At 41.9% G+C, this 14,206-nt stretch overlaps 1 protein-coding gene across 1 annotated transcript in view; it reads right to left on the reverse strand.

Annotated features, from left to right (window-relative positions):
- Positions 1 to 982: 982 nt before the first annotated feature.
- Positions 983 to 14,206, reverse strand: part of EHD4 (EH domain containing 4) — a 61,792-nt gene continuing 48,568 nt past the window's right edge. Inside the window, exon 6 of the mRNA XM_045015745.1 lies at positions 983 to 11,063. Within this exon, the coding sequence (XP_044871680.1) occupies positions 10,527 to 11,063 (537 nt within the window). The 3' untranslated portion in view covers positions 983 to 10,526. The remainder of the gene's footprint in view (positions 11,064 to 14,206) is intronic.

A 14,206-nucleotide genomic window follows, 5' to 3' on the forward strand; every position in this document is an offset into this window, starting at 1 on the left:
CACAGCTCTGCTGGCCAGAGATTTTGGCTACAAATTTCTATACATAAACCTAGTAATACTGTTTTGTTTTGGTGTGGAGGATATGCAAAATCAAAGTAACGAGATGTGCGCAAAACCACCGCAAATTCTTCATGTTTCAGTATTGTAAGGTTATGCTCCAGATTTGTCATGAAGTACCATCCTATAGAGACAATAACTGCACTGACCTCTAATGTGGCTTGAGACAACACTGTTAACTCTTATTGCTATGCTCAAAACCCTTTTGTTTGTTCAGTAACCTAGACTTACACTGTGCAGAAAGGGTACCTCTTTTCGGTAGCACTCTGATGTGACAGACTGGAATTTCTGGGGCAGCTTCAGGTAAATAAAAACTATTTTCACCCAAATAAATAATAAAATCAAGGGAACATTTATTGTGTCAATTATTGTGTAATGAAATTTCTGTTTTTAACTGACAATGGTTTCATACATTCCTGAAGTTAAGAAACAAGTTGGAGGTTTTGGCAGATGGTTTGGTGAAATGGATGTTTTGGCACCTGGGGAGGTGTGGAAAATGTTTTGGGACTGTGGAATAACCATATTAGCTGGATATTTTCTGCTAAATTACCATTTAAACTAATACTAGGTTTCAGGATTAACACCCCCATGGAAATTAATGAAGAGCATTTCAAAGCAAGTTGTTTCAGCCTGTTTGTATACACAGAAAGACATCACTACATCGGTTTATGCTCAGTTCACATCTGGAAGGTTATTTTCAACCACAAGAGCTAGAAAAGGATTTTTTTTTAAAAATGAAAACAGGTCCTGGAGCACAGTTCTGGGGTAGGCACTGGATTCTGCAGCAAATTCTAGGGCCACAGAATAAGCAGAGCTTCATACTGGTTATTTCACAGCACCTGTAAGGCAAGCATCGTGACCTATTTACAGAGAAGTAAACTGAGGCACAGAGATTAAGTGGCTTGCCCATGGTAACATGGCTAGGTAACGGTAGCGCTGGGACTCCTGAGTCATAGACTAGAGTATTCTGTAGCACAGAAGGAAGTAGTAATTTAGGGGTATATGATCTAAATGACTAGACCAAACTTCCTCCTCTAATTGTTTTTCCTCTGAGAAACAAAGTTTTACAAACCCCAAAGAATAGGTAGTTTAACAGTTTATTAATCAGCAAGTTTTATCACAACCACCTGAAAGTGATTACAAAGCATATTAAAATATATATACACATTACAGTATCTGTATGGAATTTATTGTGCATGTAGCCAAAGTACAAACATCAATGAATGTATGCCCTAATTTCCTTACTTGTACAGACTGGAATATGCACCAAGAAATTGCTATTAAACATTTCCTTAAAAATGAGAGACAATACCTTTGGTATGAACTTTAAATATTTTACAATGGCACAAGGACAGGTGATTGTGTAAAACAGAAAATGCAAAGTGGCATGTTCTCAGTGCTCAGGAAATTACACACACAAAACAGAAAATATGTCCTAAACTCTTTTGATTGAATTAAAATGACAAACTATCAAACTGTAGAAACAGCATATTGTTAGAAAAGATATGCATTTTTAAGTGTTGTAGGTAAGTTGATAAATGTGAGGGATTAATAATATCACTCGCTTGAGACAGGCATATGAAGAGCAGGTTCTGTATAAGTTTCCATGCCTTGCACCAAAAAGACATGTTGTACACTGGATGTGGACATATAAGGGCCTTCCAGATGTGGGACAGGCAGGCTCAACCAGGGAGGATCCAAGTGTGAAGGGGCTCAGTGTGGGGGATCCAGGTGTGGGATGAAAGGGTTATGTGTGAGACAATCTGGGTGCAGGCAGCTCAGTGATGCGTGTGTGTGTCTAGGTGTTGCAGGATCTGGATGCACAGAGGCTTGTTTGGGGGTGGGGCGGTTTCAGGTGCAATGGGACTCTGAAGGGGCTTCCAGGTGAATGTGGTTGGGGTTCAGCGGAGGGGTCTGGGTGCTGGGGGAGTTTGGCTTGGTGGGGTGGGGGTCTGTCACTCATTTAGGACTTGCAGCTAGTTGAGGATCAGTGGTGTGGGTGTCTGGATATGGGGGGCTCAGGGTGGTGCAGAGGGTGGGGGTTTGAATGCAGGGAGCTCAGTGGGGGGTGTTCTGGGGTGCGGGGATAGGGGTCCGGAAGCAGGGGGTCTGAGTGCAGGGGAGCTCCAGATGCAGGGGTTGAGGTTCAGTGGGGTGGGGTTCAGGTATGGAATGTTAGGAGGGTTCTGGGTGTATGGAGTGAGGCTTGGCAAACTCTTTCTAGTATAGACAAGACCCCAGACCTGGGTCTTTCCTGAGCACAATAATAATAATAAATGTCAAACTGAGTGTTGGTGGTGCTGATGATGTAATATAGTTCCCAGCAACTAATCAGAAAACACGTTTCATTTAGGATTTTTCAACATTTTTTACTTCATTGAAATGAAAAATGTTGACTTTTTTGAAATTATATGGTGAAAATATTTTTTTTAAATATTCCTTTCTGCAGGAAATTCTGAATTTGGAAGAAAAGGAAATTTTGGAATTGCAGCATTTGCCATGAAATGGAAATTCCAGATTTCAGTCAGTTCTCTAGTAATGGCAAAGAACATTGAAGCTCAGGTTCCACATTTCTTGCTGTCAAAATTCCCTCTCTTGTATCCTTCTTCCCCTTTCCACTCTTCCCCAACAGTGTCGTAATTCTTTTAAAAGAACGGCAAAGGATATGTGGGGTGGAAGGGTAGGGAGATGCTTTTGATGGCTTCACAAGTTGCTGGACTATAACTTTTTAGATGCAGATACTGCAGGATATTGATCTCACAACATAGTCCACATTTCTTGGTTCTTTTGTCTGCATTGCTTTGGCAGTTATTTTCTATTAAAAATGATTACATAAATAAAAATCAAACAAAAAAGTTGAAATGGAACAGTTAAAATGAGATGTTTTGACTTTATCAAAATAAAGCATTTTGATTGTTTCAAAATAAAAAACTTGGGCAAAATCAACGTTTCATCTGAAAGTTTGACCGGCTCTATTCATTACCCATGTTGAAAGTGCCACGAAGTGGTAGCCTACACACACAGGAGTGGAAAGAAGGTTGTGCCACCACCTTTTCACTACCAAAACTAGAAAGATAAAATGAATGACAGCAAGTCACTGAGGGACAAATCCTGCTCTCCTCTTCAGCAGGTAGGGAAGGTCCCAAAGCAGTGGAACAATTATGGTTCCATTGTGTCAGAAGGAGTCAAGATTTGGAGGCTACACATAGTGGTAATTCGCAGTCCAGGTCCACTATGGAGCCCCTGAGTATCTGTATACAGAAAGGTCAGTGGTAAGGCAGGTGTAGGGCTGGAGGATCAGCAGATACCCAGATCCTATTTTCCTCCTACGCTGCAGTAGACTGCAGTAAAAGATTCTTCCCATTTCCCCCAAGTGAATCTCCCTAGTCAAGATACTCAGGGAAGGTGCTAGGATGTGCAGTTGCCTGACTGCAGATATCAGACAAATGTAACACATTCACTTTAGTACAATTGCTTCTAAAGTCTCAATTTCTGTTAAACAAAACAATATTATATGCGAAAAAAGTGATTTTATAACCTGCAGCATAAATTACATAGAGGATCAGTGTCACTATTAAACAGAACAAGGCTTTTGTACAGAACCAGGGCTAGATTCATCCCTGACATAAATGGGCAAAACCCCACTGAAGTTAATGGAGATGCATAAGGACTGAATTTTGCCCTTAACTGGTTTGGGGTTTCGGGAGGGGTTGGCGGTGGTGGTGACTAAACTGTATTAAGGAAGGAAGAGTAATGAAAAACAGACTGAGTGTTCAAGAATAATTAACTAGAGCAGGGAACCCTTGATACAAGGGCCAGAAAGCCTGGCTGGGTAAAGCAGTGTTACCTTTCTGTCACCATCTAAAATGGCTCCATTGATTTCACACAGAGCAGAATCCAGGTAACGCTCAGGTAGTTCCTTCTCAAAGCACAACTTCACATCTAGGATGGGAGAAGGCATTAGTTTAAGTTGAAGTCTGGACCAGCAGATTTTAAGAAAGATATTCTTGTATCATGACAGGTTTCAGAATAGCAGCTGTGTTAGTCTGTATCCACAAAAAGAACAGGAGTACTTGTGGCACCTTAGAGACTAACAAATTTATTTGAGCATAAGCTCACGAAAGCTTATGCGCAAATAAATTTGCTAGTCTCTAAGGTGCCAGAAGTACTCCTGTTCTTTATTATTGTATCAGTTTCCCTTGCCTTTGGTATCATTCTTGCCTTAAAAGGAATGTACAATCTACAACTCTGTTCATGAAAAAAAACCATGGACCAAATCCTGCAGTCCATACTCAGGCAAAACTCCCACTGACTTTGTGCTGGAAGGGACTTCACTACTGAAAACCCCATTAAACCTGGAAGTAGTGCAAATCATGTCATTAATAGACAACTCTATCTCTTGCTACCAAAAGCAACTCTATCTCTTGCTACCAAACATGCCTCTTTATACTTCTTTCCCCTGACTGCACCCTATGTGACACGACAGTATCAGAAGTGGCTGCTTCCCACATGCAGGGAACTGAGATAAATGGGAAAGGAAGAAGTGAAGCTCCTCTTCAGTAAGGGAAGAGTTTGTTTTCCATCTCACGTCCCACAAACACTGGAGGAACCCTAAAAACATGCTGTCCTGCCTCAGCTGAGCTGAAAGAGGAGAGAGCGAGCACTAAGTGCTTGGACAATGTGTGTAAGGGTATGATCAGCTCAAAGAGGAAACAACCAAGGAAAAGCAGACAGGAAAAGAAAAATAAACTGTTTCCTTCAGGAGGATAAGTAAAGAGGAAGCTTGGCTAAGAAAGCAGGCTTCAGGCCAAAAATAGGGCAGCTTTAAGGGGCCCAGAAATGCAAAGGGTCATTTATACAGTAGCTTTGAGGAAATCAACAAGTTGCCTTGGTGACACAGAAGTAGCAGGGAATAAAACACAGGCTAAAAGGAACAGAAATCATTGCCCCCCTTCAGGACAATGGACTTATTCCCCTATACATGCTCCAGTAATTTAATTTTTCTGATCATTAGCATAGCCAACATAAACAGTTTTGAACAGCTTTTTGTTGTCTCAGGGTTTGTCAACAAAATTAAGTAACATCAAGTATACATTTCTCATGTACACCATGAGAGACAAGGCAGAGGGCACACAAAAATATCAAAAATATCAAAAGGAAACTGGAGAATTTTTTTTTCAAAGCATTAAGAGTCAGCAGCAAAGAAAAGGTAAAAGAGAATCATGAACAAAGCAGAATACCTGAGCATCTCCAACTGGAGACTTTGGGGACAGGTAAACGCAAAAACCTACTTGATGGAAGACGTGCCAAGATCCCTGAAAAATTTTAATTCGGCTGAAAAACTGAATGCAACTTTACACAGACCTTCAAAGCAATTAGAAATAATACAGAGAACCAAAGACAGTAGGGGGGGAGGGATAGCTCAGTGGTTTGAGCACTGGCCTGCTAAACCCAGGGTTGTGAGTTCAATCCTTGAGGGGGCCACCTAGCGATCTGGGGCAAAAATCAGTACTTGGTCCTGCTAGTGAAGGCAGGGGGCTGGACTCAATGACCTCTCAAGGTCCCTTCCAGTTCTAGGAGATTGGTATATCTCCAATTATTATTTTATTTATTATAGACACACGTGAAATATTCAGCCTTGGTAAAATGGTTACCAAGCTAATGGTGTACGACCATGGCAATACTGAGAAAATTTCCATTCCCTTCCGCCCTCTGTTTCCACAACCTTAGAAATGACCGTAGCTGGAGTAGTGGATTCAATATTATATTTAACATATCAGCAAGCATATTTCAGAACACTGGTTGGCTAGTGTTAATGTGAAAGCCTCAGAGAATATAGAACCTGGGGCAGATGAAAGTACAGCCAGCACATTGGCAGAATACACATTAGAGACTTCTGGCAGAGATTTCTGGTAACACACTATGCTTATATAAGATCTTACAAGCTCACTGGAGAGCTTTCAGACTGTTTTTGCTACAGTCAAGAAGAATGAACTTCCTCTCCAAACACCAATGCATTAGATGGACTCTGGGGCAAAGATGTCTGAGCTTATGCACTGACAACAAATAACCTTATGGCTGAATTGATGCAGAAGTGGGTTTGTCTCTAGCCAAAAACCAATAGTAAGATTTCAATATCAACAAACATGTATCTAATTACTGTTGGAAGAGTTGCTTTGAATTAGGTACTCAGTTCTAATCGCTGGGTATAACCACAAGCTAATGAAATAGTGTGTGTATGGATTTAACATCTTGGTTGTAAATTAACCTGAGACCCTGAAGTACTACTTTTCAGTTTTACACAGATATGCTAAGAGATTTGAGATGTCTGATTCATTTAACAAAAAAATACTAGCAGTATCAAACAGTCAAGTGGATGCTATTGAAGAGATGGTAGATAGACAGCCCTCTCTCACTTATTACACTGAGTGAAGGTAATATACCTAACAGTTGATTACAAAAAAGCATCTCATTCGTTTGTGAATAAATTAGATCAGTTCTTTGAAATATCTTAAGGGTTCTAAATCAACTTAATAAAGAACCTTCTAATGGAATACTTACAATTAGCACACAGATATAAGAATGGATAAATATCTATTGGTATATATACCATAAGACCTTACTATAGCTATAAGCTAGAGTTATGCATAAAGATGGATTACAATTTTGCTTCCATTTGGTGAGTTTTTTATATTGTGTATGTCTTTAGTCTTCAAATTACATGTTAGCTGTAGTAAAGATGTGAACACACTGTTAAACTATAGCAAAGAATAACAATACTAAGCTACATCAAATGATTAAAAACAATCCAGTGGAGGGTGTACTGTTGTGCAATACAAACTCATGGTGAAGTTGCAATCAAGGACCCATGTCTAAGATTTGGTCTGTCTGCCCAGGGATGCATGAATTCTGTAGAAGGCATATGGAAGAGCTACTAGATTGATCAAAAGTATTGAAATATCTGAAGTAAGTGGCTAAGTTGAAGAGCTTGAATTTATACAAGCTTGAGAAAAAAAAGCTATGTAGGGGAGGATCTTCTTAGAGCATTTAAGTACTTAACACATGGACATTCCTGAAAATTATAAATTTAAAACCAACTATACTCAGGAAATAGGGAACTGGTGAGGAGATGGAGGGAGGCTGTACAACACATCACTGGAAGGTCATATGCAAAGTGCTCAAAGTTAGCAATGAACCATAAAGGCTACTGAAAGTTCTGCTATAATGTCATTGCTATTCAGACATGAATAAATTAATTTGCTTACTTAGTTACTCTCAAGAAATTCTCCCTCCTTCACTCAAGAGGTTAGTCAATCACTCTTTAGATTGTTCTGTCCCAGAAGATACTTCCAGAATCCAACTGTTAGCAGGGTGCTGGTGCAAAAGCAGGGTGGCCCTGGGCGCAGGATGGGACAGGACAACCTGGGCCCTGCGGCTAGCACCTATCTTGCTGAGGAGGCACAAGCAGCATATATGGCCCTGACAGATGCCCAGGCTAGAGACTATGATACGGTGAAGGCAGCCATCTTGGATCGCCTGAGGCTTTCATTGGAGAAATACTGGCAAAGGTTTCGGGCAGCCCTGTAGGCGGGGGGCGTGCGGCCCTGGGCCTTTGCCCAGAGATTGACTGGGCGACACGGTGGTTGAGGCCCGACGCCCAAACAATGGGGCAAGTTATGGATCAGGTGATCCTCGAACAATTTGTACAGTGCCTCCCAGATAGCATGCCACCGTAGAAGCCGCCGTCAAAAGGATGGAGGAATATGCAGAAGCAGACTTTCACAGGGTCCGCTGCTCCCTCAGGGGAGAGACAGACGGATGCAAGAAACCCCATGAGCATCCCACTGGGAAGCCGGGAAGGAGACAAACAGAGAAAGCGAGAGAGAAGGACCTGGAGGGAGGGGGCCAGTCCCCTACAGGGGTGGACCCTGGGAAAGGGGAGTCCTCACAATCTCAAGGGGAAAAAGCTACGAATCCTAGACAACACAGTCAGGATAGAGACCCTAAGGGAGGGACTGATGAAGGAACAAATGTTCCAGGATGGGATCACCCAGGGGAGGGAATCCCCGTGATAGAGACAGAGAAGCTAAAGAAAGATCAGAGGGTAGAAACCCAAAAGAGGGAGGTCCAAACTCCAAGAGGCAGAGAGCCCAAACCGGAGACAGGGGGCAGACTCGGGGCAGTTGGCTCTGATCCATCTCCCCCACCAGGGAAGGAAAGAGGGCATCCAGGGCGACCTGCCCAAGGGTGTGTGTGATGACCTCTGGGTGGAGCTGGACTTGTGGAGTGGCCCACCCCCTACCCAATGCACCTTTTGGGGTGGGGCATGCCAAACCCCCCCCAGTGTTGAGACCAGGGACCACCCCACTGGGCAGGGAGGCCACCCCCAGAATAAAACCCCAGGCCGAGGAAAGCGGGGCTGAGGAAGATCAGGCCTGGCATCGGCTTAAGGAGGGAGGTATGTAGCAGGGTGCTGGTCAAAAGCACCTAATTAGCCCCTGCCCAGTCAGCTCCAATCAGGGGAAACAGATTGGGGCTGATGGAAAAAGCCTGATGCCGGCCTGAGGATTGGTAACACTTGCTGGCCTGACAAGCCAAGAGCTATAAAGGCTGGGAGGGAGCCAGAAGGTGGAGAGCAGCCAGGGAGGGAACTGGAGGCCTCGTAGCTGAAGGCTGCCTCTGCCTGTAAAGGAGGTGACTAATCCTGCAAGACTTGTATATAGACAGACACTGGTGGTGGGAGAACCTTATTTAAATAACGCCTCTCTGAGCCTTATTGGGGGCAGCAAGCGGGCCCCAGGAAGAGGGATGGGACGTGGAACCCTGTTACACCACCTTACTTGGATTCAAGGGGAAAAAGTGCTCAAAGTTACAGTACTTTTGATACCTATAGTATTTTATGCTATATGGATTACAAAGTGATTCTCACTCACATGCACATAACTAAACTAACTGCCAAGTTTGGTGTCAGAAAGGAATTGTTGTTCTATTCCCCACTCTCCGCACAAAAAGAAAAAGCATATTAAAATTAATGGGGATGGAGAATCACCTTCCTCTGGAGCACTGAGAATAGGGATGTTAGAATCAGTTGTGCGTAGCTCACATGATCAATTTTCTTTGATTGTACAACTGGGAAGGATGGTGAAGTGAAGTGTTGGTGCACTTCTGTCCCTCCCAAATGTTTCTTTAATAAATTAACAATGCTTTAAGGGACCAATCCAGCTTTTGTGAAAGTCAGTGGAAAGACTCCCATTAACTTCAGTGGAAGTTGGGTTGGCCCCTTAGTGGCCTACCTTCTGAAGATGATGCTACAGTAGGAGTGGAACATCTTTTCTACATTTGCCAGCTTCCTATTAACAAAGGAAAGAATTCAAAATTCTGCTGAAATAAAAAACTAAAAAGAATACTTGGACGTAAGAATATCCATATAATTGGTTGTAAACTTTGAGTGTAAATCCCAAGAGAATTTATCAAGCCAACTGAATATGCACACTGAATATCCTGAAAAGAAGTTTAATGCAATACACCCTTCTCTCATTATTCAAAACAAGGCCTCTGTTTCTGCTAAAACACGTGAATTCCCATGCTTCCAAGAACCAGGACCAAACAGTGCTATAACTGGAAAAGTTCAGGAATTTATACCAAACAATGTGCAAAGCAGCTAAACAGAAATCTTGAAATTCCCATCCCCAACACAGTGGGGATCCAAATCTTTTTAGCTGATGGGTCAGTTGCACATTATTTTATGCACAAAGCAAAAAGAAGCATTTCTTCCATTTACCACAATGCACAGCTGACAGATTTAAACAGTTTTAATAAATTGCAGATTTTAAAAAATAGCCTCTCGTAAAAATTCTTATCTTTCTGCTCATGTCCTGAACATTCTTACAAAAGGTTCTACCCATGTCCCCCTTCCCTACCACAAGTTAATATTATTAAAATCAACAGCAGAATATGAAGGCAGTGTTCTTTGTATTTCTGTCTTTTCTAAAGCTAGGGATGCTGACATTCACAAAGGCACCTAAAGTATCTTTATTAAACAAATCTATGCCTTCTAGAGCGTTAGCGTTTCCTTCCACTTGCTAAAGAGTCTGGGGAGCTTTGTGTTTCCTAGGTATTCATGTTTAGTACATGATTGTAGGTGTGGTCTATGTATTTTCTGCTTTTTGGTTGAGACATGGACAGTGTGATTCTCAAAGAAAGCCTTGCTATCTTAGCAATGTAAGGTGTGGAAGTATTTACAAAAGGCACTTGTGATAAACCTGTCTCAGTGAAGGTCAGCCAGAGCTATTACACAAGTAACCTCTGTACTATGGTGCTGGTTCCAGTAATTTGTTTGAAATCTGATATGTGATTTAAAGATTGCCTCTAAACCCAATTTCAAGCCTTGATGGCTCAATTTATCTGTAAAAAGATTCAGAGGGCTTTCAGTTCCCTCCATCCCTCACTTAATCTCCTCCCTGTGTTTTTCACTCTGACACTTGCAAAGGTTTCCTGTGTGATGGTGGCACCAAGTGAGGTGGTAGGATGCTGGGCAGTTCATACCCATCCAGTTTAATCTTGATGAGATGTTTTGCCAGTGCAAACTCCTCCTCGTCCAACATGCCGTCATTATCACAATCTGCAAGTTTCCAGATTTTCCCCAGGACACTGTTTGGCAGTTTGGAGTTCACCATTTCCTTCTTTGCATTGACCCCAGAGATTTTGCCGTTGATTGGTGACAGAGTATAGAAGATCTCATCATATACAGGTTTATCTTTGGCAATAACCCACTCCTCCTCATCAGCTCCTTCCCTGGCACCTTCCCCATATCCCTGGCCAAAGGGTCCGGTTGTGGTGCCATCAAAGGCTCCACCATGCACCATTGGTGTAGGCATGTTACTTTCTTCCTGGTTCATCAGGCTCATCAAAGAGGCGATTTTATTGGCCAACATGTTATCCACAGCTTCAATAAGCTTTGGTTTCAGAGAATGAAATTTAGAGAAGTCATAGGTCTCCAGCTGTTCCTGTCAATAACAAAACACACATACCAATGATTAAACAAAACATTTGCCAAAGGTTGTTTCTTCTTTTTTTTTTTTTTTAGAGCAGATTCTGTTGAAGGAACTCCTTCAAATGAGATTTCTGTCTGCAGAGGTCTCATTTGAAACAGTTCCCACTGCAGAAACTCAAAACTAAACCCACTTGAAAGAGAAACAAAAGTTTGTATTTTATATGTATATCCTCATACACTGATCAGCCTTAAATTTGAAAGTGTAAGCATAATTTTCCAATGAATCAGTTATTATATCCTTCACTAATAACATACATTTACAACATTCTTCCGCAAGAAACAAATATTTTACAGAAAACTGTCAGTTTATATATATTTTAACTGACAAAGTTTTCCATTTAATAGTATTCCTTATAAGAAAATATTTAGATATGAATATCAATAAGGAATTATATCACCGGAAGAGCGTGAGGTTCACCAGTAAGGCCCCAACCTTGCAAACACTTACGAATCCACTGAAAGTTAAAAACATGAGTCAAAATACCTGTAGCATCAAGGCTCAATTTTGTAACAAACCATTTTGTCAGTGGCTAAGGGAATGAAGGGGAAGCACAAGTTGGGAGTACAAATTCACTGTGCATAACAAATTTTATTTAGCCCCATGTCTCTCAAGAGTAACTTAAAGATGTTCTGCAGCACTTTTTCCAGTTATAAGGGGAACCTCCCTCTAGCTAGAGTTAATTTCCCCCCAACCCAACTTCTACAACTCAAATAACTGATTTCATTTACAATTTCACAATATTTTTTATCAGGCATGTTAAGGACTAAATGTCATACTTAAGTTCACTGAACTTCCCTGTTTTTTGTCATACCTTTAATGTTAAAATGAGTTTTAGGTAATGTAATAGATACTTATTGGACACTACCATGTACAATAATAGCAAACTCCTTATTCCCATGCCAGCAATACTAATGTTTTAATACCGTCCTACCTGAACCTTCCTACTCAGCTATAACTCCCACTGATTTCAGTAGGAGTCCTGCCCACGTAAGGTGCGTGAGATCAGGCCCTTGTTGATGTACTTTTACAGCGGCGATAAAGCTATTAAAATATTTCAGGCTGCTATGAAATGTTGCTGTCTAATTAGCTGTCATTTCAAATGCTTCGTACAAACACCCAAGTGAAAATGAAAATGGCAAAGAGCAAAGATTCCTGAGGACATGTGGCAACAAGGCCAGCCAGGAACAGCTTGTCCTCACTGATGAGATAACTGGCTCTGCGGATGAGAGGAAAGCAGTGGACATGTTATTCCTTGACTTTAGCAAAGCTCTGATAGGGTCTCCCACAGTATTCTTGCCAGCAAGCTAAAGAAATATGGGCTGGATGAATGGACTATAAGGTGGATAGAAAGCTGGCTAGACTTTCGGGCTCAACAGATAGCGATCAATGGCTCCATGTCTAGCTGGCAGCCGGTATCAAGCGGAGTGTCCCAAGAGTTGGTCCTGGGGCCTGTTTTGTTCAATATCTTCATTAATGATCCAGAGGATGGTGTGGATTGCACCCTCAGCAAGTCTGCAGATGACACTAAACTGGGAAGAGTGGTAGATACGCTGGAGGTTAGGGATAGGATACAGAGGGGCCTAGACAAATTAAAAGATTGGGCTAAAAGAAATCTGATGAGGTTCAACAAGGACAAGTGCAGACTCCTGCACTTAGGAAGGAAGAATCCCATGCACTGCTACAGACTAGCAACTGAGTGACTAGGCAGCAGTTCTGCAGAAAAGGACCTAGGGGTTACAATGGACGAAAATCTGGATACGAGTCAATAGTGTGCCCTTGTTGCCAAGAAGGCTCACGGCATTTTGGGCTGTATAAGTAGGAGCATTGTCAGCAGATCGAGGGATGTGATCATTCCCCTCTATTCGGCATTGGTGAGGCCTCATCTGGAGTACTGAGTCCAGTTTTGGGCCCTACACTACAAGAAGGATGTGGAAAAATTGGAGAGTCCAGTGGAGGACAACAAAAATGATTAGGGAGCTGGAGCACATGACTTATGAGGAGAGGCTGAGGGAACTGGGATTATTTAGTTTGCAGAAGAGAAGAATGAGGGGGGATTGGATAGCTGCTTTCAACTACCTGAAAGGGGGTTCCAAAGAGGATGGATCTAGACTCTTCTCAGTGGCACCAGATGACAGGACAAGGAATAATGGTCTCAAGATGCAGTGGGTAAGGTCTAGGTTGGATATTAGGAAAAAAAAAAAACTTTTTCACTAGGAGGGTGGTGAAGCACTGGAATGGGTTACCTAGGGAGGTGGTGGAATCTCCTTCCTTAGAGGTTTTTAAGGTCAGGCTTGACAAAGCCCTGGCTGGGATGATTTAGTTAGGGATTAGGTCCTGCTTTGAGCAGGGGGTTGGACTAGATGACTTCCTGATGTCCCTTCCAACCCTGATATTCTATGATTCTATGATCTAGTGACAAGTGTCATGTCAAAGTCTCAGTTCCCGAAAAGGAATATCCCATGGGTATTATTGGTAGTGAAGATGACATCTAGTTTGCCAACCTTTGTTTTTTAGCAGGGCAAGATAGGAAGACTCAGCAGAGAAATATAAGGAAATATACATAGGCAACTTTTATGATCCCAACTGTCTAACATATATAATAAAGGTGATATTTAGCTCCAGAAATGGTTACATTATATGTTTATTTCTACAGCTATTTCAACCAATAGACTTGGTCTTGCTCATCAGAACAGAGAAAGTGGTCAAGATTTTATGTAAGGATAATTGTCGCTAACACAACAAGGCAGTACCATGCACTCACACATTATGATTGCATTTGTTCTGTCAAAATAAGCATATCCAACAAGTGATAGCATTAAGGAGCAGAGTTTCTTGTACAGTAAAGCTGAACTTAAAATGTCAACTTAGTAATCAAATTTTGCTAATAAACACAATACATGAATAAGAGAAATCCTACATAAAAAGTGTTAGTACTTTGAGTAATGGGAGCATAGATACCCCATTCCTGGATGTGCATAGATTCTATGCCAGGGATAGGCAAACTTTTTGCCCTGAGGGCCACATCTGGGTGGGGCAATTGCATGCAGGGCCATGAATATAGGGCTGGGGCAGGGGGTTGGAGTACCAGAGGGAGT

Source organism: Mauremys mutica, chromosome 4, assembly GCF_020497125.1.
Source record: "Mauremys mutica isolate MM-2020 ecotype Southern chromosome 4, ASM2049712v1, whole genome shotgun sequence".
NCBI classification, from domain to species: domain Eukaryota; kingdom Metazoa; phylum Chordata; order Testudines; family Geoemydidae; genus Mauremys; species Mauremys mutica.